Below are 27,442 nucleotides of genomic sequence, written 5' to 3'. Positions count from 1 at the left end.
AGCATGGTATTTCATGGTTTGAAATGTAACATGGTTTCTCCTTTGGGAAAGATGTTGGGTTATGTATTGGGCTACATTTTGACAGTTATGTTTCTCTGTGCATGCAGATTATTCTGAATGTTTATTTCAACAAGCATCCTGACGCAGGAATTCTGTTTTTCAGGAATGTGTGAGACGAATTGTCACAGAGTTTACAAATCTCATTTTGTAGCATTTATAGCTTGCAACAAAAAAAAGGCAGAGTCAGTTTTAACATGATAATTTAAAATAACTCCATTTGATGTATTTCAGCCCTTAATGTACCTGCTAAGTGCAAACCAAGATTTGTTTTCTCCTTAGCTTTTAGCACTCTGATTGTAAAATGAATTGCAAAATATGTAACAATATAAAATGAAATTACTGTATGATGTTACTGTATCATTGGATGTCTCATTACACTTTACATTGCAATTGACTGTCAGTAATGTATCTTGAGAATGGCAGAGAGCTTGTATGTTTTATACTTTAATTTGACATTCGCCGTACAGACCGCACAGTTTACTGTAAGTGCCTCGGGCACGTTTTAAGACAGCAGGAACACTTTGATGTGCACTGAAGCCTACAGCTCAGCATTGACCAATATTGACGAATGAGAATAGCTATGCTGGGTTTGTCTTTGGGGACATTGAAAGCATTCACACTCTTAAGCTTTGATTATCTCTTAAACATACTGTCTGATATTCCAGATGCAATCCCCTGAAAGTAAAAAGCTCCACAAGTATTGATTTAATAGACTGCATAAGTAGTCACGGTTTGTAGTCCAGGTTTGCTGACTTTACCTTGTTCAGCTCGCCTATTTTTTCCTCTGCATGTTTTATGCAATGCACAATATAAATTGACTGTTGCTTTAATAGATTATGATACTACACATTTGATGTGTGCCTAGTCTAGTTCTATGGATCTGATTTTACACAAACAGAGTGGTGTTGTTGTTTTTCAGATAGGATTGTCTGCTTTCAGTATATGTGATTACATCTTAGAGTCAAATCAAAGCACTACCAGTTTTTTAAGATTATGTGTAGTGAATGTGACTATTGAGGGCAACATCATCATGGCTGTCTAGTGAGATGCACACCATGGCTGTATCCCACGGACAGAACATGTATTGTACCCTGTATTATTTAATTGAACTGTACAGTTTTGGTTCATTACAATTCTGAGTGAATTAGAAAGTGAATTAAAGTTCCCATTCAATGAGGCCAATGAATTTGGAGCGATGATAAGAAGCTGGCAGAAGAAGCATTTTTTTTCAACTTTGTATTACTGAGCACTTGGCAATTGGCAGACTTGTAGTAATAAGTAAGTGTATTTTACACATTGCATACTTTTTTGTAATAATAATAATATGCATTTTATAAATGGCAACAAATAGTGTGGAGTTTGCAATTGCACATTTGTTTCCGGAAATTTGTTTTACAATGTAAGCTTGTAAAATATTGTGTAATTCTCAGGCACTATTTGTCTTAAGTCACTGTGATATGCATAGCCAAAGCTGGATCTTAAAACATTTTAATGCTTCGGTTCAGACCCATAGCAGAAATTCAGATGAAAGCCGAATGAACTGAGGCCTGTCTCTGCGGGAATTCAGGCATAAGCAGACTGCAGAGATCCTCCAAACCCTGTCAGTTTTACCTGAAACTTAATTCTCTCTTTAAGCCCGACTGGATCTCTGATTGACCAGGAGCAAGAGAAAGAGGGCTAGAGATAGAGAACGGAAAACATTACCCACTGGCCCACCTGTCTAGATGTCAACAGTTGTTCGTGTGTGCACAAACTGCCAAACTCTTAGAAGATAATGTTTGTTGGGTTGTTTATTTTTTTCTTGATACAGAGCAGTAATTTTATGTGTATCTAAAGCACATCCCAGATATAATGGATTTCGAAACAATGCATAGGAATACAGATGTGTAATAAATACATAATATATAAATATATAGATGTATACAAATGCATAAAACTAGGGATGGACGATAAATTATCGACCATATCAGTATCGGCCGATAAATGTTCATTTTTTTATGTTATCTGTATCTGTTATATAAATTGAGGCCGATATATTAAAGCCGATAAATAAATAAATATTTCTTCTGGTAAAACTTCTTCAGCTGCACACTGCACAAAGTTGAAATACAGTACAACTGTATCATTCTGTCGTGATAAAAGTTTTTTTGCTAATAACCGTAATCATCAGTTTGAATTCAAATGTTTTGAGACCTGTTGTGTGACTATAAAGAAGAACATTTATAATTTGTTTATTTAATAAAAAATATACCAGAAAAGTTTGAAGGTTAAGGGATAAAAAGAGAACTAATGGTTTCCTTGTTTTCTTCAGTCAATGTTTTCAAATATGCCATCTATCGGTTATCGGCTTCCAATGTTAAATAATTATCTGTTATCTTTATCGGCCAAAAATGTACATATCGGTGCATCCTTACAGTATACAGTCTGTTTTCATTCCCCAAAATGGGGCTGTATATTTTCTTTATTTCAGATTACTCACATTTTAGGTCCTATGCTTCTCTATAGACATGTGTTAATTTATGCAGATTAATCTGTGTACAAATATGCATTTGTTTTGGAGCAAATGAAAGGGTTGCGCTGCAACAAAGACAAAAGGAGTTCTCTGCCCGCCCTTTTTGGTGACCTTTTAATACAGATTTCATGAAATCTGTAATTTCAACATGAAACAGGATGCGAAGAAAAGAAACTCAAAATGCAATTTGGACAGAATAGCAATTGTTTCCCCACCAGGCTGAATCCTGCTGCACTGCATGCACTGAGCATAGCATATCAATATCTGGCAGTGCAAACCTTTGCCCGTGCCCTCGTTTTCTTAGAGGTGCAAATCCAATCTTTTGCCTTTAGCGCTGTCTGTGGTGTGCGTACGTTGGAACTCCAAAAGAAACACGAATGGGCTCTTATGCGTTTTGGAAATGATGGGGGTACAGTTTTAGATGAGTGCAGATGTGGATTTCATAATGAAGACAATGTGCTGTACTTAGGTAGTGTTTTGCAGTCAGTGGAAGACTTGATTGTATCAGGGTCTCCGAAGACCATCATCAACAAAAAGGGCAAAGTAATGCAAAGTTAAGCACCGGGAGCTATTAAGCATTTATGTACTGCCAAATACATTAGGATACTTTTATATTCATGTGGTGTCAAGCAGGGCGCCATTAGCTAACTTGTTTGACACTGGGGCTCATAATAAATGTATGGCTTATGCTGTAATGTTTGAGACCTTTAAAATAGTTTATTTGAGTTGCTTATTAGCAGTGTTTTGTCTAACCTATGCACATGGGTATGCAAATCTTATGTTTCTAGCGTAAAAATTCACGCAGAAGGCAGACTCACAGATATTTTAGGAGAAAGCTAGAGATTACTCGAGTCAGAGCTAAATGAATGGGCAGCATTTCAACTGGACTCCATCCGAATTTCCTTTGATATTTAGTATGGAACCTTAGGTGTAAGAAATCTAGGGCGGAAATAAGACAGGCAGATTAATTTGGCAGATAAGGACCTCATCCTTTAAGAGAATACAATGAGCTCAAGTTCGAGTTCAAAATAGTGGCCCATGGAAGCCCACAAAGGCCATGTATTAATTCTTTTATTTCTTATTTGTGCTTTTTTAGTGATGTTTTCTTTCTTTCTTAAAGGAACCCAGAAATAATAATCATGTCATCATTTTTCACTCGAGTTGTTCCAAATCTGTTATAATTTTCTTTGTTCTGATAAACACGGAGAAAAATATTTGGAAGAGTGCTTGTAACTAAACAGTTTTTGGCCACCATCGATTACTATAGTGGGAAAAATGAGAATGGTAGTTAAAAGTGCCTCAGAACTGTTTGCTTTCCTACCTTCTCCAAATATCTTCTTTTATGTTCAACAGTACACAGATAAAGCAATATAAAGCAATTGTTCCTACAATGGTTGTTCATTTTTGGGTGACCTGTTCCTTTAAACCATTAATGCATGCCGTTTGGATAGGATAAGTTATTATTAAATGCATATTATCACATATTTAATGTAATTTATAAGCACATAAATAGACAGACAGGCAGACAGACCACCTGGCAAACTTCTTTGGTTAACTTTTATGTAACTGATTTACAGTACTGCGGATTAATTGCAGGCTCACTCCTCATGGAGGAACCTGGGGTTAAGTGCTTAGCTCAAGGGCACATAGTGGTGATAGAGCACGATTGTGATCATAGTAACTCCCCAGTTCCTGTCCCACTATTGCTCAGGGCTGCAGCAGTTCACACTCCTAACTATTAGGCGACAGCAACCCATGTATTTGCTTGACAGAGAATTTGACGTCTTGAGAGCTAAATGATCTTGGGTCGAGACCTCCGCGTGGAGGGGCTATTGTTTTTCCTTGGGAATAAAATAGTCTGTAATTAAACGGAAATGGGTTCTGCCTTCCCCTCTGTAAGACTGCTTCAATGTTCAGCCTGAGACTGTGTGAATGTGCGTTCGTTGTTGGATAGGTTTTTTTATGTATAGGCAGCTGTCACAAAAGTCTTGTGGTGTTAGAGGAATGTATTGTTACAATCTGCTCTATCAATTTTTTAGGTTTGTTTCTAGGAGAGGAAAAGAACATTTCTATTGCCGTTGCTATACTTTTTCTTTGAATAGAACATCCATCTCACAAAAACGTTTTCTGGATACTTTCTGACACCGCTTCCTAAAAAAGTGGTATGATAGTTCTGCAAACACATGATTTGAGGGCGTACATTTTGACAGTGCTGATTTGTATGCATACTGTGCATTAACCATTTCCAATGCATTTCACTGAGGAATTTGTTTAACGCCTGTGCATTGACCTAATTGTGCAGATTTCTTAACATATATAATTAAACAACTCTACAATCCAGTACCTCAGAGATGGATCAACGTCACCACCACCACCAACCCTCCGACAACTCTTTCAAACCTTTTTAAAACTGTGTTCCCTGGTAAGTAATTATTCCGTTAATGAAACCATATCTAAGTTTTAAGAGATTTGTGCCATGTTGCATTATTTGTAAGCTTTGTATGCGCGATGACGTCCAACGTCCCCGCCAAGGAAGTAGTCACTTTTAGCAACTAGTCAGCAACCGCTGATTTCCTAACTCGCTTCCAGGTTTTGCATATAAAAATATGTGATCTCTGAGCCTTCCTATTGTAAGTTTGTTTGTGTCTGTGTTTAGTTAGTACATTGTAGCAGGTTTGTAATGTGTTTTGGTTAGTTATATTTAAGTTACTCTCAATTAAAAAGCAATCAATAAATCAATGCATACCATTGTTAGTGTAACCTAACCTTATCATTGTTAAAAGAACACCCTAGCAACCACCAAGAATCATGCAACCACTCAGATAACCTTAGCAACCACATACTGTAGCATTGCACCCGAAACCACTAACATTGTGTCAGTTTAGCTTTTCTTGAATATGTACTCAATTATACTGTACAGATCCAATCTGGAGTATTTTATTAGAAATAACAACTAGAAACATTGAATTGGTAATGTGGTTCTGACTTTTTTCTGACTTTTGAGTTTTAGCAGCTGTTTATTAAAGTTCTCCTAACATTTCCCCTCGAATTCTATAAATACTGTTTCATGCAAATGTTTTTAGACACGCTCGAACAAACCAAGGCTAAGCACGTAAAAAAAATCAATACTTAGCCCAGTATTCTGACCTGCGTGCTTGTAAGAAGTTCCCTGACAGCTAGTTGAATGAAATTCTGAGGTTTCGAACGTTATTATTGCATTTGACATTGAAGCATAGCCTCTTGGAGTTAGCTCGATTTCGTCCATCATTCTTTTTATTTTTAATGTCAGGCTTTTGACTCAGCTTTAATGCTTTGGTAAGAAACGTAAACACTTCTATCTGTGAACCTTCTCGCGACGAGTTTGCCTGAGGAGGGAGAAATTGATTTTAAAGGAAGGAGGGGGAGAGAAGAATGGAGTTTGTTCTCTCCGATCGGGAGTCAGTGCACTGTGTAACGAAGAAGCTGCGTTCCTGGGGTCTGACGAAATATTTCATATTGTTTTGTTCATTTGTTGGTGATTTGCTCTGTACTATCCCCGGTGGAGGCCGAGGCAGCTTATACACTGGTTGCCATTTATCATTTCGCCTAGCGTGTTATTTGTGTGTGGGTTGGAGGGTGAAGGCAGACTGGCTCTTTCCCCAAAAACGAAAAACTTGCAAACCCTCTCTGAGCATATGCAGAATATTTCTAGCGCACTAGAACTCGTTAAGTCATCATACTGTGTGTAAATAAAGCAGTAGGATTGTGGGTAGTGGGAATTGTTTAGTTTTCTTGTGTTGACCAGTCCTTTTTTCACAGCAAGGTTACGCCGGCTTGTCTGAACCCTATTAGTTTTTATGAGCAGGTCTGCATACACGCTGTGTTTAAAAACAATATTAACACAGCCTTCAATATAACATATTCTTTGTATTTCTGTTTTTTTACTGTTCTAAGTCGGCTGGTGATTCTTTTACTATTTCTCTGCACACAATTTCTGTTGCAATGGCTGCAAAGTCATAGTTGAAAATGACAGAGCAGAAAAATGAAGATGAATCAGGTCTCCTGGCAGTCTGCTTCCTGTGCCCAGCATACCCACCACATCGCTCTCAGCCAATCAGAACAAAGATGACTTTGAAGATGTTTGGAGCACCTGCTTAGAATCTATAAGCATCACATGTTCTTGCTTCTGATTGGTCTGATATGCTGCACTGCTGCCATGATTCCTCATGTGTGTGCGTGAAGAGCTAATGTTTTTTGATGTGAAGGCGACATGGCTCTGTCTGTGCCTTGATAAGCAGCTTGTTGTTGATGTGCTGTTTTGATGTACTGAGATTTAGTTACTGCCACCCAAACTTTGACTGCCTGGTGTAGATAGAAGAGAGGATTGATCTCTATAGAACCGAAACAAACCAGACTGTAAAAAAAAGCTTACATGTTGTAATTGCCTGGGCTATATTGACTTGCTGGAAGCTTCTTGCTGGATTTCATTAAAGCTTGTAAAACGTGTTGCATTTCTGTCAGTCTCGTTTTGTTCTTATGTCAAAGTCGCTTACCTACTTTCATGCACTAGTGTGAACATTAGCTGTGTAAATAGCAATCATATTTGCTTTTCATAGTATTTGAATATTGGCCCCAACCCACACAGCTTGTATTCTCTTTTGTTCACTCTCTCTCTCTCTCTCTCTCTCTCTCTCTCTCTCTCTCTCTCTCTCTCTCTCTCTCTCTCTCTCTCTCTCTCTCTCTCTCTCTCACTCTCCATATTCTGTTTTTTTCATTGTCTCATCTATTCTAAATGTGTTGGTATAGTGCTGCAGTGGTAATGCAGAGTTATCAGATATCAGAATCATATCTTTGCTGGTAGATAAAGCAGAAATGAATCAGGCTGATGATAGGCAGTAGGTGTATCTTGGCTTTATCAGTTATCTACATTCTTACTCTCATGCTGTGGGGACTTGTTTCTATTCATTGGCGACGCCAGCAGTCAATCTGCCCCAGTCATGCGTATCTGGAAGACATTTTCAGCTGTCAATTGGAGACAGAGAATTGCACAGCACCCGGGAGTAACCGTTGGAAAAGATGCAAATTTTGGAGGTACAAGAGCAGAAGAAAAGAGAAAACCTAACTAATGTATTATAATGTGCAAACAAAGAATTTGATTAGGCAGCGGCATTATCGCTAAGTGTCATATAGGTGGATGCTATTTAGTCTTAAGTGGAAACAGTGGTAGATACTTTTTGCATTTACTGGTAATAGCGATAAACTCTATTTGCAGAAATTGCACATTTGTATGAAAATGCAATTTGTTCTAAGCAAATTGTCTGAGCAGTGGTGGGTGGAGTTTAGGAAAATAGCCTTTGCCAACAAGATTGGCTTTTTGCACATATAGGCCTAGTGTAATTAGATTGTGTATTTCTTTGTCTATTCAAAATATTATTAGTCTGTTTGTGCTTTCAACGTCAGAAAGTCATTTAAATAAAAGAGCTCTCAAAGACATCCTTTCTTAGCGTGGGCATCATTTGGTATTTGTTCAGCATCTATCTACAGTATATCTACAGTATCTTGACCTTGAGATTAGTTAATATAAGTGGTACAGGTTTGAATGTGACTCCCGAGTAAATTATCTTCTGTTCTCTCTCTACTATTACTGTATATTATCAAAGCAGCAAAATCTTGCATTTATACTCTAGTCTGCATTGGAAATCTATGGGCATCTAGTTCCTTTAATAAGAAATAGCTCCTTGAACCTGGACTGCAAGACAGTAACACATGAAGGAATTGAGAATGCTTGACCAGAACATCTATAAACATCACATATTATGCCTGAGAATCTACTGCAATGTTGTATGCTTTGGTTTAAGTATTTCACAACATCTTGGAAGATGAAAATGCACGCGCACTGATTAAACCTCCCATTCAGCTATTACCATGGGAACTATTAATAGGTGTCTACAGACAAGGGTACAGATAAAGAGAGGATCATCCAGTTTATCCGTCTCGGGGGAAATTCGGTAGATTGTCATTCCATGCAGCTCTCTCTTTACTGCATGCTGGAGAGTTTGCAGGGAGTCCTGGCTAAAGCCCCTCAGGTTCCAAGAACAGAGTCCTTTGTTTTGAGTCCAGCTGCCTGATGTTTCCGGAGGGGAATTTCTTCTTTTCATCTTAAAACGGGAACATGCCAACGCTTTTCTGGTGGCAGTGATCTGCAGCACTCCAAAATGATATATCTGTGTGTATTTAAAGTATTAAAGTGGGCGAATAAGCTGTTGGCCATTTCTATAAATGAAAAACTGGTCACACTTTATTTTAAGGTCCGATCTCACTATTACCAAACCATTAACTACAAATTTTGCATAAATAAACTACTAATTTGGTGTTTATCAATAGTTAATAGGTTTAAGGTTAGGGATGCAGAATATGGTCATGCAGAATATGTGCTTTATAAGTGCTAACAAACAGCCAATATTGTAATAATATGCATGGTAATAAGCAACTTTTTAGTAGTGAGAATTGGTCCCTATACTAAAGTGTTACCTGAAAACTAAATAAAAATATATGTTTTCGGGATATATTTTGTTAAAACCGGCTTTTCTTTGCAAACCAAGCTTTGGGGATAAAAGAATAATTGTGTTAAATGTTAAATTTTTTTAGCTTCATATTTTGGTACAGTATACATTTTTTGGTCAAAGAACGGTTCTCTAAAAACCTACCTCCTTCCGTGCAGTGTTTCAATTAAGAATTTAGCTGATATTTGTCTTAAGAGATGTTCTTCACTTCGAACATTTTTGTTGCTTGACCTTGCTTCGGGGTGTATTCAACACCTCATGGATTAAAGTTTTTTCCTTCTTGTCTTCCCGCTGTCTTATCCTTTTAGGACAGGCATGCTTTCTTCTCTGTGTTGTTGTATTGTGGCATTCAGGGCACAATGTACATTTGTTCACTTGAGTGAGCGAGTTGAGTTGCGCACTAGGCAATTTGTCCTCCAAGGTTTATCAAGAGCATTTCCGTCTGTTTATATATATATATATATATATATATATATATATATATATATGTAAATGTAGAAGATGGTAAGCATGGCTCTACAGTAATGTCAAGGTCATGGGTTTGTGTCCCGGGAATGCACATACATAAAATTTCAAGTTTAAATGCACTGTACGTTAATTTTCATGAAACATCTGCCATGGATAAAAGCAAAAGCATTTTGTAGGTTAACCCAAAGTTTTTTTACTAGGCCTATATAAAGAATGTAATAGTGAAAGTGCATGTGATCATTTGATAACTCTTTTTTCACGGTACTTGAAAAGCGATAATTTCAGATAAATAGGCTGATAGCGTGTCAAAGATAGACAAAGATAGAAGTGTTCGTCAACTAAAGATGTATTGTTACTCATTGGGTGGTTCCATTGTAGACATCTTTATTGTTTTATAATGGGAGTGGAAAGTGCCACTGGCTAGGCCAAATATTTTGTCCTGACTAAACTCAGTCCTGTTATTTTACTTTTTTTAAACTCGTATTTTTCCCCTCTTATTTTTTCAGTGACAGTGACGTTTTCTTCCCTGCCATTGTGTCCAGTGAACATCTCGGTCTCTGATGGGGAGATAGTGCGACAATGCAAATGGCTGCATTTACCACCCTGTCTGTCTCTCATGTTTGTTGACTGATGGATTAAAATGGCAGTTTCTCTTCATACTTCTGCAGACTATTCATCCACATGACTAGTTAGCTATAGAGGTGGGCCGGGGCCTTCAGACGGATCCTCTGAGGTCTGACACAAATAGAATGTAAGTGCATCCACCTTGAAAGCAGTGACAAAACTGGCAATCACAAGTGGCGCCCCATACAATTGTACTGTTATTTCAATTCAAACGAGGGGCACGGCTCTCTCAGGAGACTTGAATGGGGTGCAGAAAAGCAGATGGTTTTGCGGTGGGAAAAACATTTTGAAAGCATACGCAGGAAATACATAACATGCTGGTTAGCAGTCATATCAAAAAGATTTCTCAGCAAAAAATGACTTTCTTAGCTAACCTTATTGGTCCTAATAAAATTCTACCTTACATTATTTCTATTGTTAATGTTCCGCAGTTTTCTCCTATTGTATAAATGTTCCACAAAATGTACAAAAAAATCCCCATAGCTGTCTCTCAGGCAAGTTAAATGCTTCACAAAAGCTGTTTTATGTTTTATGTATGGCGTCTGACGACAATGTGTTACCTTCACATTCTGCTAATCTAATACGTAAAATACGTCCGACTGTGCTGTCTGCGTTTGGATGGGGAAATCATTCCTGTCTTCCCACTGAAAGACCAAACAGAGTGGCCACCATTCATTGCCCCTGGTGTAATGGCCTTCATCAGTCTCCCATCACATAAACCCTGCCTGTCATTAATCTCACCCTGAGACCACATGGTCGTCTGCCTCCAATGATCTGCAAGCATGAATCCCCACCGCACCGGGTCTTAGTGACCTACTCATATCTTAAAACAGCACAGCAGCGCCGCGATATGAAAAATTGTCAGGCTTCAATTTATGAAATGGCATCTTTCATTCTTATCGCCCAAACCTAGAAAATGCTGTGCTCTCTGTTGCGACTGCAAGCCCACCCCTGCAATCTATCTCAAGACTTAAATAATCTAACACCAAAAAATGTTTTAGGCAGTTTTGAGCTGTTTTTCTCAATAGGATGATGTGTATTTTCATCTGAAAGGTGTTATCTGATTTTTTATGTTCACTCATCTCCAATGTCGCTAAATTGTTCCCTGATGGATATTAGAATGACGTTTAGCAGATGTGGTCAGGATGTTTTATATCGAGAATGTATGTCTGCTATTTCCTGTACTTTTTTTAGTCAGATGTCTTTACTTAAAGGAATGTACCAAAAGTTTACGCAATTCTTTCCAGACACAAATCTTTTTTTATCTTAGACAGACGTCTCAGGCTATGTACTGTACTATAAGCTTTCTTTCCGGGTTTTTAATATACAAGTGAATTCAAAGTTTCATCAGTTGAGTTTTGCCTTTGTCTTATATCCTAGACTTTCTCTCTGAATAAGGTTGTTGTGGAAAATATCGCTAATCCATCTATGTATTTGAGAACTTGCTAGAGTTGAGAAGATATTTCTTTATATAAACGATCTCGCACCAAGGTGGCTGACAGTCCATTAGGCTGAAGTGCAAGGGGCTTGGTGTGACAGAGTCATTAGTTCACTGAATGAGGTCTGATCTCAACCTGTCAATGCTGGATAATGGAGGATTTGCCTTCCAAGAAACACCTCTTACTTTTTAGCACAGTGTGGGATGATCTGTATGCTTTTTCCTTGTCGTATATTTAAGTGGCAGTCATTTCAAGTGCAATAAGGAAGGTCTTTTTATCATGTTTCATTTATAATAGATACATTAGTTGATATGCGTATGTAAATGTGTTCGCCGGCTGTTTGATATGGGTGATTATAAATGTATGCATGCTGTTTGATGTGTGATGACATTGCACAATTCTGTTTGCCTCACAGTTGCATAAACATAAATATTTGTCTGGTAAGATGTTATATATAAACACCACAGTCTATCGGCATGTAGAACCATATATAGTAAAAGTGAACTGAAATAACAGATTTTTTATGTGCTGTAGGTGTTTAGAATTATTTGTTTTAATTTTGAAATTGTAAGACTAATCTGCACCAATTCAAGGAGGCACAATCTTTATCTTGCATATTTTCTGTCACAAACAGACACAGATATTCAGAGCACACAGTCACCTGTCCCACAGAACCCCTGCAGCAGATGGGGTGTTAAGCGTTCTACTCAAAATTGCCAGAGAAGGTGCCCCGGGTGGGATTGGAACCATATCCTTCGCTTTCACTTTGCAAAGCAGAAATATTACTTATCGGACCAAAGACACATAAACCGAATACTTTGGATAATAACCTGCAAGTTGAAGGATTTACTGTTACTGCAACAAGTACAGTAAAAGATCTAGGCGTTATATTAGACGACAACCTGCAGTTCTTTAATCACTTATAAAGCCTTAAACTATTTAGCCCCTACCTAAATAACAGAGCTTCTATCACACTACAACCCCTCACGCTCTCTAAGATCTCAAAACTCCAGATTTTCACCTAGAATAACTAAATCCACCAAAGGGGGTCGAGCTTTCTCATACGTAGCACCTAAACTCTGGAATAGCCTTCCCGACACTATTCGAGGGTCAGACACACTCTCCCGAATCTAGATTAAAGACACATCTTTTCAGCCAAGCATTCACTTATTGCAAAATAGGCTTAATATACCACCGGGAGACAGCATTTATTTTGAACAATGCACATTGTGAAAAGCGCTATATAAATACAATTTTATTCAATTCAATTCAAAGCTTTCACGAATAAGCCACTTCAATTTTACTTTCAAGCACATTTACATCAAGAGAAAATTGTTTCTTTGGCATAGACCCCATGTTTTTCCCATCATGCTAAGGATGTCTCTCTCAGGAAAAATAAAGATACAAAAACTTTTAACTAGACACATATTGGAACATGATGAAAGTCCTGGTTACAAAGACGGAGAGTGCAGCATGCAAAAATAATATACATAATAAAATCTTGGGGCATTTTTTTGTAGTTTCGAAAAATTGCGGCATGAAGGAAAAAGTAGGTGTAGGTGCAGTGGTGTAGTCGGGGCCATACGCACGTATACGGCATATGCATACTTTTTCCTCACAACGTTTGCTTATAACAACTTCTAAAGATCTACATTACAGAGTACCCTCCCTATACTCACTCGTTTTCCTGCTTAAAATGTATCCAAGCTTCATTTGTGGTAGCTTTCTATTTAACTGTATTGTCTTTTTCTTGTTTCGTTTTTAACCTCACAGTTCTTTCATACAATTTGGTGCCTTTCTGAAAATAAATGCAATATTTCCCGTGGTCCCACCTCCGACAACAGTTTATTTTGCGGTGCATCGCAAATCTTTGACACCTGTCACAACTTAATACTTAGTCTAATATTTAAATGACACGCGACAAAATGAAGCAAACCACTTCCGTATTCTACTATTTAAAGTATCATTTTAAACATCCTTGTCGCGTTTATTCTACATTTACAATAAGGGATATTTTACATTCCCACAGAGATGGAAGTGTTGGAAGTTAGCTACAGCTGTATCTGCATGAAGTCAAATCCTGCATATGGTTTTACGTAATTTCGTGTATGTGATGTGTTAAAAAGATATGCCTTGTCAAAATATTGTATTGTGGTCAACAGTACTGGTGTAGACCAATTTCTTATCAACATTATCCAACTACTTATTTTTTAACAGTGCTATAACTTCATAAGTGAAGAATTATGCGTAAGTATGAATAAATGCCATATTTAACTTTAATAATGAATTGTCTTGTTAGTAGAAAAACAAACTTCTGTCTTTTTTTGGTCATTTGGGGTCGGCGGTAATAGCGTAGTATACCACTTTTTTGGTAGGACTACACCATTGGCTGTGAGAAAGTATACCCTCAGCACTAAGGCATTAACAATTCTGGGATTTCTTACACATTTAAGGAGTTAATGCCAAGCTCACAATGACTGGGGTTATTTTTAAACTGAAGTATCTGAATTGAACTCTAAAAGAAATAATATCCATTCTTTTTTGTTCACATGTGCACAGTGATTCCCAGGCAAAAATTGCAGAGCATGCATGATTATAGGCCAGCTCTTAATCTCGTGGTTTTCTATGGTTCAAATCCTCTGCAAGCTTTCTTGCACTCCAGCAGTCTGCATAGATTAACAGAATCTGAATGAGATTTTCTCTTTGAAGAATATCCTGAGAAAGCGTTCACTTCACACTTGCTATTGTTGCAATCCAGATTTGCCAAATGTGGAGAAGTGCTCTTTTGTTGTCTAATTTTCGGAGCCGGGATATTCTCCAGTAAAGGCTCTGATAATCCATTTACTGATTTTGACCTTGAACGCCAAGCCCCCTTAAAGACTAATATGAATTAGCACTGTGTTTTGGCTCGCAGTCGTTGAATAGGTTGGCAGTGGCATTTAGAATATCCTCAATCCACCTTGTAAGTGTCAGTGGTAAAAACCTAGTCGCCGTGGTGCATCCTTTGCTTTTGTACCTTTAAATAAATATTGACAAACAAAGCAAATGGCAGACGACAGCGGATGAAGCAACAGTGAAAACACTATTTTATAAGATGAACGTTGCTTTGTGGAGTTTTTTCATATGTAGTTCTGGCTTTCAATTAATCCTAACCTTTAGAGCTGTCACTCAAACTTTATAGCAAAAGTATAGCAAGCCACAAGTCTTTTTATGCAGTTTTAAGAAATGTCCTTTTCTGGCAAGGACATGATTGTAATGTCATAGCCACATTCTTGTAAACTGAAATGTGAATTTTGCCCAGAATTTCCCTAATTTTTCCCCGAACGCTCGACCTGGATAAGATGAAAAGCTATGGTCATTTTTCGTCTGATTCTCAAGATCTACAATAAAAGAGGAAAAGAGGACACTTCTGTTTCTATTACCTGCTGCCTTGTGACATTTTTATTTATTTACTTGTATTACGAAGAAGCTGAGATGATATAATGGGCATTATGATAGTTCCCCAGGAAAGTCTGTTGTATTGAAGGTTAGGTCTGCTGGTTTTGGGCTAAATGTAGTTTCTAGAATACAAATCCAATATGTTTTGCTTTTTCTCTGGGCTGAAGTTAGCTTGACATTTTTCCTACAGTACAATTCTATAGTATAGCATATGATAATCAGAGATTTTCCTTCGGTTTGAGATCTGTAGATAACAATGGGATATATAAGTATAGTGTAACAGATCACACTCGGTTATCAGTCATTAAATTATTGTGCATCTTCAGAGATGCTTATTAGAAATAAAAGGCTCTGTCCCCCCAAAAAATCTGCATCACTGCATGTTTTGGTTGTAAAATTTCCCTTAGTTTCAAATCTCAATGTTGACAGGTATGCTGCTAATGTAGCTTTTCTCATGTAGCAACAGTTAAATGCAGTTAAACATGCGTTTCTCTTCTGTTTGTCTGTTCAACAGGTGCAACATGGACAACAAAGTTTCACGGGTGGCATGGATCAACCGGACCACCATTCTCTTCACAGGCAATGAAAAGTGGTATTTGGACCCGCGGGTGGTCCTGCTAAACACATCTGTCACTGAATACAGTATAATGATTCTAAATGTAAGCTTATATGATGAGGGGCCGTATGTATGTTCCATCATCTCGAACAAGAAAGCAGAATCAACAAAAGTGCACCTCATCGTACAAGGTAAACAAGACTTTTAGCCTCAGAATGTTTTTGAGCATTCTGGTTATTATTCATCTTTCTCGATGCGAAATGCTTCATTTTATTTTTGCTTTGAATGTTGTCAAAGGTCGCTTTGGTCTTTGTTCCGGGTTGATAGATATGGGTTTACTAGCAACTTTGAATCTCCTTTTCCTAGCTGATGTAATTAAACGTAACTCTGCAGATGTGACTCCAGTGATGAAATTGGGATTTAATCTGAGTGTAATTTCAAATCGTTGATGGATATTGATTTAAGTCACAGGGGAAAAAACTAAAGCTTTGGTCTTCTAGAAGAGCAGGTGCCGATACACAGACCTTTGTCATGATTTACAGTGTATTCGATCCCCTTCATACTCACATAGCAAAACAATTAACATCGCTGGTAGCCAAATCCATCTCAGCTTGGGGTGCAAAACAATTCAGATATGCGCCAAAAAAGCATAACACAATTTTTATCACGTTTTTCAGACCATCTGCAGAGTCAGAAAAAAATGTGTGATTTTCTACATCGAAGCAAAAAAGTGTTTTGCCACTAAAATGGCATTTTATCAAATGCTCATTAACCTTTACCACTCTGTCCAGAAGCTAATTACTGCGGGCATAAATAACTAAATAAATAGATAAGGCAAGGTGCCTATTTTATGTGATTAGAAACACGTAAATTGAAGTTTGACTTGGCTGCTGCTAAATTAAAGCTTAACCCGCTATTCAATTAATTAGAAAGTCCTATTTTCATCCATCCATCATTAACCTAACTCATTATTAAGCATTCTTGAAAGTGAACACTGCATACGAATGATCCTTACTTGCACAAGCTTGTGTTGGCTCTGAAAAGTGCACTTATGATACTGAATCGTCCGCTTTTCTCCTTACACCCTATAGCCACATGCCGAGTGGTGTACAATTCCAGCATCATGTTCTTGAGAGTACGTCTGAAAAGGCATTTCAGCGGATGGATCCCGCATAGTGTCTCTTTACTACAATGCTTCCTCTCAGCTTTGTTAAACCATGCTCAGCTAAAGTCTGCACAAACTGCTACGACCTGTTTATTTCTGTCATCAAGTTTAACTTTGACTTAAATCATTGCCGCATTCACACAACAGCAGGAATTGGTTGTCAATCCTGTTTAGTTGTGTGCTACAAACTTGCATGTCTCATGTTGTGCTGTATAATGTATGCTTCCAGTACCTCGGAAAGGGGGAGATTTGAGCTATATGCCATCTGAAGCTTTCCAAAGGGCTTCGTCCGCTGACACTACGTTGTAAGCCGTTGTACCTCTTATTCTTAAAATGAAAAGGGTGTCTAAAGTACGGTTCTCGCATATCTCATCTGATATCAGCGTTCTTGTATTCACATGTCGTAACATATTTCACGCTTGCTCTAATTCTGTTTTTAAGGCCACTCATTAGCATTCCTTGAACAGGAAAGCGGTCCATTAAATTTCACATTTGCCATTTCGTACAGTATCAGCTATCTATTTATGTTCTTGACGACAGGAGCTGGAGGTATGTGTCTCTGTAAATGGCCTCATCGTCTTCTGTGGTATCGATCGGATCCATTGATCAGATGCAACGTGAGTGGAGACATGCGACGTGTTAGCTTCCAGCGAGATTTGAAACCCGAGGTTTTCTTCTGAGCTTGTGTATTCTGAGATACACAAAGCATTATTTTTACTAAACCACCACATGCAGAAGACAAATGAAGGTCATTATAGTTAGAGAACGATTTTTTAATGTTGGGGATATTGTGGTGTGTTTTATCTAAGTTGTAGACATTGAGTGCATTTACACGCACAGTATTACTCCGATTATGCTTTATAAGCTGATAAAGTGTAAGGTCCTGCAAACGTGTAAAAATGTTTTTCTTCTATAGGGAAAGCTCATTAACGGCATAAGCATAACCTGCTCGGCAGAGGTAGTTTTTTGTCCATTACTCCGATTTCGTATTGCATGTTGTAAAAGCATGATGTAGAAATGGCCAAATGAAAACCTATTGTTGCATATGCAGGTACTGCAGACATAAGAAAAGATATAATATACAGCTTCTAAACGATTTCCGGCGCCATTTTTAAGTAATAGACAGACCATCGATGGTGCCGTCACTGCACGCGAGAAACCTATTTCCATGTAAACGCGGTTTTCTGCGTAGATATATAGATATCCGTTTATTTTGTGCATGTAAACGCACTCATTGAATAGACGCTGGCAAAAGATTTTACAGTAAATTTATACCACATCAAAAGAGACAAATTTTAACAGCGTGTACTGTTGTTATTATGAATATGTAGAGACACCAGTAACCTTTTTGTTAATGTCACATTTTCAAGCAGAGATATTAAAATATCCATCAGCGTTGTTTTTGAAAGTGTGCTTACAATGACTCAAAATGATACAATTTCAACCTCATACAATTTTTAGTCAAGTGTTTTTGTTATATAGCAAATCAGCCGGTTTTGTTATAAGTTACAAATATTCAAAAGAATAGATACATAATTATTAGTTTATGGACTTTAAGGCTAAAATGCAAAATCAGTTTATATAACACTTAACTGAACAATATTTTACATAAGATCAGTTATTTTAATTTGGATGCATGGGTTTTGGCTATTAGCATATTTGCTGGAGGTAGATCACATTAGCTTGTTTGAAGGTCACAGGGTGGCAAGATGTGTAATGGATGATCTCATACCTGTTTTGTCTCTCTCAGCTAGCACTGAAAGGGCAGACATGTACAGGTGGTGTGGAAACTGATGCTGGCTGAAATGATGCTGCTGAAATACACACTTGCAGCCAATTTGGCCCAGTACTCCCACTGAATACTCTCTCCAGCTTTTGGTGCATCAAGCCTTCACCAGTGTCCTTTAAAGTGAAACATAGAAGATCAGGAACTGTGCTTTATTTTACATCCCCCAAAATACAAATTCTTAATTGACAAATTGTGTGGTCTAGATTCTTGTTTCAGAAAAAATATAGGAAATTCTTAATAACTTTTTTGCATCGACCAATTTGAACAGAATAAAAATGCTATCCAGTGAACGTGTAAATCAGCAGGTGTGTTTATATATAAAAACATGATAGAATAAGATGCAAAATCATACCGACAGGTTGAGTTCAGGAACAAAATATCAGAGTAAAGAGGGCTGTTGCACGTGAACTACATTTCCCCCAGGCCATTTCCCCAATCGCATTCGCACTGGCCAAAGGATCTATTAAGAGACGTAAGTTGGTCGACAGCAACGTCATTTAAGCATGTCCGTCTTACAACGACAAACAACAGAAAGTTGGTCAATCAGCGTTCGCTTATGTTACAGGTCATTCCTATCCTGCTGATTTATATGCTGCCTAGGCGAAGGAGCTTAAAGTCACCATGAAATGGAAGTTGCGATTTACTTCTTTTCTGTATCATGACGTACTTTATATCTGAGGGAAAAAGCTTCTGAAATTGAAAAATATGTAGGGCGGGGCATTATTTTTCCATCCCCTCATTGATTGGTTTGTCCTGGAGGGGAGGGCTGAAAGTGCCTGCCATTGGACAGTCAGTATAGTCCTACCTCTTTTTTGTTGTTGACGTCTTGTGGTGAAGAGTTGTTGTTGAGAGGGGGAGAGGAGCTCAATGTTTTTGATTAAAGATTACAAGTGCAAATTCATTTTGAAAAGATAATGGTGTGCACAGATATATCATTTATAATAATCACTGCAACACTCTTTAAAACACTTTTTTTATTTCCTGTTTTATTTCATGGTGACTTTAAGAGTGTAAGGTAAACTAAAATTTCATCCAGTTCCTGAGGAGCAAACAAAACAAAAAGCGCTTACTTCCGGAAAGTCGTTCCGGCCCTACAAAATCGTTCATGCGGTCCTAAAGCTCCTATTGAAAAATGTATGAATTTTTTGTATTATTCAACATTACACATTTATCACTGTCAAGCATTTATGTAACACAGCGACAGTTCTCTTACAGACCCTCACACAGATCAAGCGATAGGTCAATTGTGATTTTCTTCATGATTCCAATCTGTAGTTTTTAACATTGACAACTATTCAGATGCAGTAACTACAGGACAGTCTGGATTCTGTATAGATAGGACAGTCGCGCAAGCAGTTTGTGTATGATACGATTGTAGCATATCTGTTTTTGAAAGGCTGTGTTATGTGGATGACCTACACGCAGAAAGTGTGACACAAAGGCCATCTCCTGATTCTTGAACGAAAAAAAGCAAGGTCATGGCAATGCTAATGATGTTATATGGAGCACTAAGGTCCCTGTTGTTATTCCAACAAAAACGCGTCGAAAAACAATGAAAACAATTGTGAGAACAAAACAAAGACACAGTGAGGCTCCCAAGACGTATTTGCACAGAGGATTTGTTGAGGCAAACACAAAACCACAGACTTGAGCAAACAAACTTGAGTGAGGAGATGAAATTATGAATCCTGACTACAGATTCCTGACTCATTTAAACTAATGAGAGAAGTGCTGTCAGGTTTGTGCGAGGATGCATCAGAAGTGCCTTGCACATATTTTCCATGTTAATATAACTTTTTAACTCAAGATGTTTCGCCATCTGCTTAAAACTTGCCATAGAATAATTAGATCATGGGATGAATTACACAAGGCCTGTTTATATTTCACTTTTATACACATTTCTTTCGGTTCAGTTGTTCTAGAAATTATAAGTTATAACAAATAACTTTCATTTTGGACACAAAATAACACGTTTCTGTTACTGTATATATTTGCCCTCTGAAACAGCTAAATGTGAGTTCAGGTTCAGGAGAGAAAGGCAACTCGATGGCTGTAAGCAGAGACGTGTGCAGACGAATCCTTGCTAGCAGGGAGTCCAAGACCGTTAGCAGCAGAAGGAAAAAAGAGAATCTGGAAACAAGTGTGATTTATACAGGAAAAGGCAAAGGAGGATTTCAGCTTGGTGCAGGTAGTACATGAAAGGTGATGATCGCACCCCAATATGTATTTCATTGGCTTGAGGTCTTGGCAGGAGGCGATGAGGATGATCTGAAGTTTCATTTGCGCCAGAATACAGTCACTCGAAATCTAGTGGCTCGAAATCTACCAGGAAATAACACGAAATATGTTGTTATGAGGTGTGACCGTTGTTCCTAATGTGCATCCTAATCGATTTACCTTATGATGCATCATTGCATTAAAAATCCACTATTTACTACCTCATGAGAAGAATATTACAGACTATTATGTATCAGAGAGCAAAAGCGAGTCAATTTAATTAGACGGCCCCATAAACAACGCACAGGATTATCGTCTTCCGTTTGCTCAAGTGTAATGATGTGTCTCTGTTTTAGATGAGTCTCAAACTTTCTCCTCCACAGGGAAACGGATAAGACGGCCTCTCAATTCGATGCACATTTGTATAATAAGCTTCAGCTCTTGTTACTGGATCGTGGAGTAGCGCTTTGCCTCATTTTAAAGAGCAGTAATGAGGCATTGGAAAGATTATGAGGGGTTATGAGAATATAAATGGCAGGACAAAGCCACTGCAATTTGCCCGGGTGACGCATTAGCGGCTGCTATATCACCAGAGGCAGACGGTGAATCAGATTTTTACCCGGCGAGTGCCGTGGGTGCCTGGCCTTCTGCTTCAGTTGTTGTAACCCTCTCGGAGCTCAATTGAAATATCAGGTTTTGCGATAAGAACTGTGGGAGTTCAAACATGAAAGGAAGGGAATGCACCATACTGTATTTAGGAATGGCTTCACCGGAGTCACGGTTAGTGTTTTCAGCTGTTAAAGTGGTATACAGATGTGATTGCAGTCATTTATAATAGCCTGATTGCTTTCCATCCACACTGTAATATGTGAAGCATCTAAGCAAGCCGCTCTCTTCAGAGATGCAAGACCTGTAGCTCATTTCAATGGCACAACGCGAGTCATTAGTGTTGTTATTAGAAAGGAGTGAAGAGGCAATCAGTGCACAAAACACACCATAATGTTCACTCAGCATGTGTTATATGAAAACACCATAGTTGTTTGATTTCCCCATTGGGCTAAGAGCACACCCAGACATATTAAAATAAATAAATTTTTGCGGGCAGACGGGGCAGTCATACTGCATGATATGTATGTTCTGATAAATGTGAAAAGGGTTTTTGTTCAAAGCGGATTTTGAAATACAGGCTTTTTTTGCTGAGAGATCTATTAAAAGAATAAAGTAAATTATATGCTAAATGCTTTGAAACATTCTTGACGATATGTAAAACGTACAGCTGTCAGACATTTGACATTGCAATCTTCAAGACATTGAAACGTTCGCTTTTGATGGTGGCTTTACAGCATTGACTAAAATGATTGACGCCGTCAGTTTGTGGTGACGGACGAAAAAATTATTCCAATGGATTCTGCAATTCGATGATTGGCATCTTTCTGACCAATGGGTTCTTCAAGGATATAGCAGTGTTATTTTGGAAAAGAAAAACATATGGAGATTGATTTCTGTCAGTCTACACTTTGAGAGATGTCAGAGGAAAACACAATCATCTTAACAAGGTTGACTGCTCGGTATCAACGGCAAAACCTCCAATATGACACAAATTAGTACAGTGGGCTTCACTTTAACAAGCTCCGACAAACTTGGATGAAGAAACATTTGAAAAACATTTTACTTTTGCTTACGAGAGCATCTAACCAAAGGCCTTTTTAGCAATGCAACATGAGAAGTACAAAATAAATAGATCAATGTGCATTATTTTCATGGCAAAATCTACAGTCCTACAAGATTTGTATTACTTTTGCCTTGAATTCGTAGATATGTGACATCATTCGCCTGTTGTTGTGCGCACATTATGAGTCATGTTCTGATGGCTGTTGCTTTTCAAATCTTTTGTTGGAGCTGTATTGTGTGGTACGCTTCAGTTCCCATCATCGCATAGAGAGGCGGCTCTTTTCCACATTTTAAAGACCACTAATGAGCCATTGAAAAGATTCAGTTGGCTTATGAGAATATAAATGTAGAGACGAGACCAGTGCAATTTGCCCGGGTGAAACATTACCAGCCACTATATCACCAGAGGCAGCTCGAGAATTAGTTTTCCACCCACTCGGTTCTGTGGGTGTTATTTTAACCCAGCAAACGCCCAATTAAAATTACAGGTATTGATGGAAGATGATGAGAATTTGGACTTTTAAGATAAATATACTCCATTATGAACTGAACTTTACTTAAAACAGACCTTTGGAAACAGAAAGACTTACAGAATGCACTTCAAACATACACGTCAAATGGGAGGTACCTTGTGTTATATAACCTGAGTTGTATTTGTGCTCAGAAACTGTTAGCATAGCTCATTCTCTGCCCTATCTCTTTTTGAGGAGCTCAAACTGGCCTTTTTGAAACACTGGCCTGAATTTTGGATTCATGGTTAGAAAGCCGAACACATCAATTATAGATTGAGATACAGGGATGAAACAATGCCTTTGATGTAAGGGAGGGAAGTGGAGAGAACAGAGAGAATATGCAATGGTGAAAAGCAGAGGGACTCAAAGTATGTAGGCTTCTTCACAGGCTGAAAAATTCAGCGAGGAGAAATACAGACCTATCACTTTGGCTGTGATTGTACTCTTTGGAATATTGCAGATGTGAGGTCAGTGTGGTTTACCTCAATACATACACATGCACACACATGCGCTCGAACAGGAACTTAACCACAAGAAGTTCTCTATTTCGTGACAGTAGTTTTTGAGAAAGTATGTATTTTCCTGTAACAAACTACTTCTTACCGCTTAGACGTGCAATGGGATACAGAGCTACATTGTTTTTATGTCACGTTGTTTGCACACACAGATTTGCAGTGGAACGAGTCGAAGCAACGATCAAATACGCCCTACTAATGTTCCCGCTCATGTGGAGTGCTGGGAAGTCAAGGCTTTTTTGTTGGCGTCTTGTAGCTAATTTAAAGAATAGCGTTGGTGTAGTTTAACTGCTTCAAATAATGAGTAGCTTACAGGGATAGTTCACCCAAAAATATGATTCACCCTTATATTGTTAAAAACTCTTTCTTTTGTGAAGCATTTCTCAGAAATAATCAGTGGTTTTGTATTCATACAATGGAAGTCAATGGGAGCTAGTGTTGCCAACATTTCTCAAAATGTCTTGTTTTGTGTTTTGCAGGTTTGGAATGAAATGAGTGAATGATAACATAATAAAAATTTCTTGGTGAACTATCACTTTTAGGATGATTCATTTGGGCCATTTTTGATACTGTGATGCAAACAGTTCACAAAATCGGAGTAGCTTGTGAAACTTTTTAAAAGTTTTTTTTACAGGTAGAAAATGGTAAGTAATCCCATTAGGATGTTCCACCCGCGGTTCTGATTTGATAGATCTGACAGAATGTGTCCATACACTAGTGCCTTACCTGGATAACAGGATATATCTTTAACTTATTCTATGTTTTTTTTGCATCACAACTGTGTCTGAATCATTGCCGCTAATATGCTAAATATTTTAATGGCATGTTAACCTGAATGTGAAGCGAAAGTGAATCACTAGATAAATTGCAAGTCTTGCCTTGCACAGGTTCTGACCTCAGTACCTCCAGTCCAGGTTTCTTTTGAATATCAATTATTTAGTTATTTTGCTGTCAATCCGCATACTTGCAAATGTGTGTGTGTGTGTGTGTGTGTCTGTGTAACTTTTTTCTAAAAGCCAGAGCATTGTGTCTACCTGGCTGCCTCACTCAAGAAAAACAGAATTTACCATAAAATATTTACTTTTTCAGCAAGCACCGATAGTCGACTCTCCCATATGAGTCTTGGCTGATAGGAAGCTAACTAAATAATATCAGAGATACTGACGGTCTGGTTTATTGAGACTAAAACATGGAACACAGTCAAAGAAACAGAAGGCCTGTCTTGGTTGTACTTCCAGTTTCAGTCAAGTATTTGTCTTAACAGAACATGACCTGCTAAGCATTTCATGCCAATCAAATGATTGTATGTGAATCATTTATGCAATATTCACAGTCCTTTATTATATTGAAGAAATGTACATTAGAGATGACATATCAGTTTCTGATATCAATTTCCAAATCCTAATAAGGATGATTATAAAACTTTTTTTGAAAAAATTTGCTTCGGATTACAAGACTTGTGCATAAGAATTTTCCAGGAGCACAAATACATATGGTAGGATCTGGCATCTGCTTTTGTCCTATGAGACCCAAGTTCCAAAAGAAAGGGCCCTACATAATTCATAAATCTTCCCCCCTAAAAATTAATGTTTAAAAACATCTTTTGGTTGAAGTTTTGATGCTCTTGATCTTGTAATCTTTCTTAAAGACGCTTGATAATGTCACAGCATGTTTTTAAATTATATGAACAAATGACATAATTGCCCACATTTTAATCAAATTTTTTTGCAGTTCCTGCCAGGATTGTAAACATATCCACGGATGTTTCTGTGAATGAGGGAAGTAACGTAAGCCTCATGTGTCTGGCCATCGGACGACCTGAACCCACCATTTTGTGGAAATTGCGGTCCTCGAAAGGTAATGTTCACCTTTACTGAACTCATATGGCTCTGCTCTTTTATTTAGTTTTAATGTCGAATTGCTGAATGTTGCAAATTAACATTTATTACACAGCTTTATTGAAAACTGGATTTGAGATGCAGGGGGGACTGTGACTCACTGTAACTTTTATTGTCGCATACTTTAAAATCTTGCATGCATATTTTTTTTGTTTCTAACATTATTGCTCAGGCAGAATTTTTTTTTATGACCATGTCTCAATAGCTATTTAAATCACTCTGAAATAAAAAAAACGAAGCATTGAAAGTACCAAAAATAGCTTTTGAGATACAGAGATAACTTTCCTGCGTCATAAACAGCCCCAGTCCGCCCAATCAACTTCCAGTAAAAGAAAGTAAATCTGGGTCAATTTTGAACAGAAATTTTGGATCTTACATCAAATAATTTCAAGCAGTCTCAACACAGCAGAGAGTACATCCCTCACGTTTACCATCCCACTTCCAGGACGCTGACTGCATCTTCATTCATCTGTTAAAATGGAAGCCATAGCTGTACATGAGTCAACCCAGCAAAAAAAAAGATTCAGCTTGAGAAATCGCTTTACAGAGAAAGCAATATAAAAGTCTGTACAAAGGATGTAATTTAATGTCAGCCAGCTTGCAGGAATACGACGTTATCTGTGTTGACATTTATGTGAGAGGACTAATGAAAGAAAAAAGACAGGAGGTGTTTTTTTTTCTTATTTCTGTCGACTTGTACAGCTGAGATGAAAAGCTAAATGTTAATTTTTCTGTATTTCCAAAGACTGTTGACTTATCTAAACATTTCTCTTCTGAATCACACAATGCTTAAGATAAACTAAGGCACATTTCTTTGTAGTCAAGTGTTTACATTAACCAGATATTTTTTGGGATATACTGTATATCATAAAACAGCAGACAGTAGTTTGTACACATACTGTATAATGGGTGATTTTAGGCTTGGGACTATGATGGTGCGGCAAGTCCGGAGCAGTTTTTCAGCCCCAGTTTTCTCAGTGACATACAGTGAAAAGAACGCTAGAACAATCTTAACGGAAACATTAGTGTTGGCCGTAGCTCGAGGGTCAGTTCAAAACAAAACACAATAAATCAGAAGTTGTGTGTACTTTCTGCTCATGATAAAGGCGGTCTCGCTACAGTGAGAAAATAGATTTTTCAGTATGTGGACACAGAGTCTTACTGGGTTTATTGTGGCCGATGTTAAAAGTTTTTAACAACGTCAAATATTTTGTGACTTGTGAAAAATATAAAGATGTTCAGTTAACATTTTCAGGGTTTTTCCTGGGTCAAAATTGGTCTTTGGTGATGGCTGTACTAGCAAAACCTTGGTCAGGGAAAAGGAAATGTATCTCTCCCATCGTCAAATATACATATCAAATAGGGTAAATCGGAAGACTTTTATTGAAAATAGTATTTTAAAGTTTAAATATAATTTTTCACGATAGTTTAGTTCATCACAGAGGGCCCTGAGGGTTCGCTACTGCTTCACATCAAATGATGATCGGTCTGCGCAACACAGAATGAATTAGAACACAGATAGAGTGCACAGGCTGCATTGCATTCATTACAAGCGCGGCAGTCATCTACATTGGTCATAAATCTCTTTCGATCATCAGATAAATCTTTTGGGCTGCCGCCCAAAAAAATGTCAGTGTAGGAAAAACCCTTCATTTTGGTTCAGTTGGTTGTATTTCTTTTACCTAAACGGTTTCTGCACCAATATTGTTTACGTCTTGCAAAATGGTTTATTCAGTAGACCATATGAAATGCAAATTACAATTTCATTCTTTCTGAAAAACAGAATTGAAAAAGCTTAAAACGTATCATTAGTCCTCATTACTCAAGCACGTATGTACTGCTGCTACACTACACTCCTGCCAGAGGGTCACAGAACAACAATTACCCATAATACACTGCAACATCAGCAGGCGATAAGGTACTAATTCATTATTATTGCTGTGACACTGCAGTGTAGATAATTGTTTAGCACGGTAAGACTTTGACATAAATTGATAATTTATTGACAATTGGACTGCTAGATCGGTTTTCATTGG

At 37.8% G+C, this 27,442-nt stretch overlaps 1 protein-coding gene across 1 annotated transcript in view; it reads left to right on the top strand.

Moving 5' to 3' along the window:
* opcml (opioid binding protein/cell adhesion molecule-like) overlaps positions 1 to 27,442 on the top strand; it is a gene marked incomplete at both ends in the record, with an annotated part of 74,757 nt that overhangs the window by 24,545 nt on the left and 22,770 nt on the right. The window contains 2 exons of the mRNA XM_079447908.1: positions 15,598 to 15,830; positions 25,240 to 25,365. Of these exons, the coding sequence (XP_079304034.1) occupies positions 15,598 to 15,830; positions 25,240 to 25,365 (359 nt within the window). The remainder of the gene's footprint in view (positions 1 to 15,597; positions 15,831 to 25,239; positions 25,366 to 27,442) is intronic.

The sequence above is a fragment of the Barbatula barbatula genome, assembly GCF_947034865.1.
Source record: "Barbatula barbatula genome assembly, chromosome: 24".
NCBI lineage: Eukaryota > Metazoa > Chordata > Actinopteri > Cypriniformes > Nemacheilidae > Barbatula > Barbatula barbatula.
This window is presented reverse-complemented; position numbering and strand designations above follow the sequence as displayed.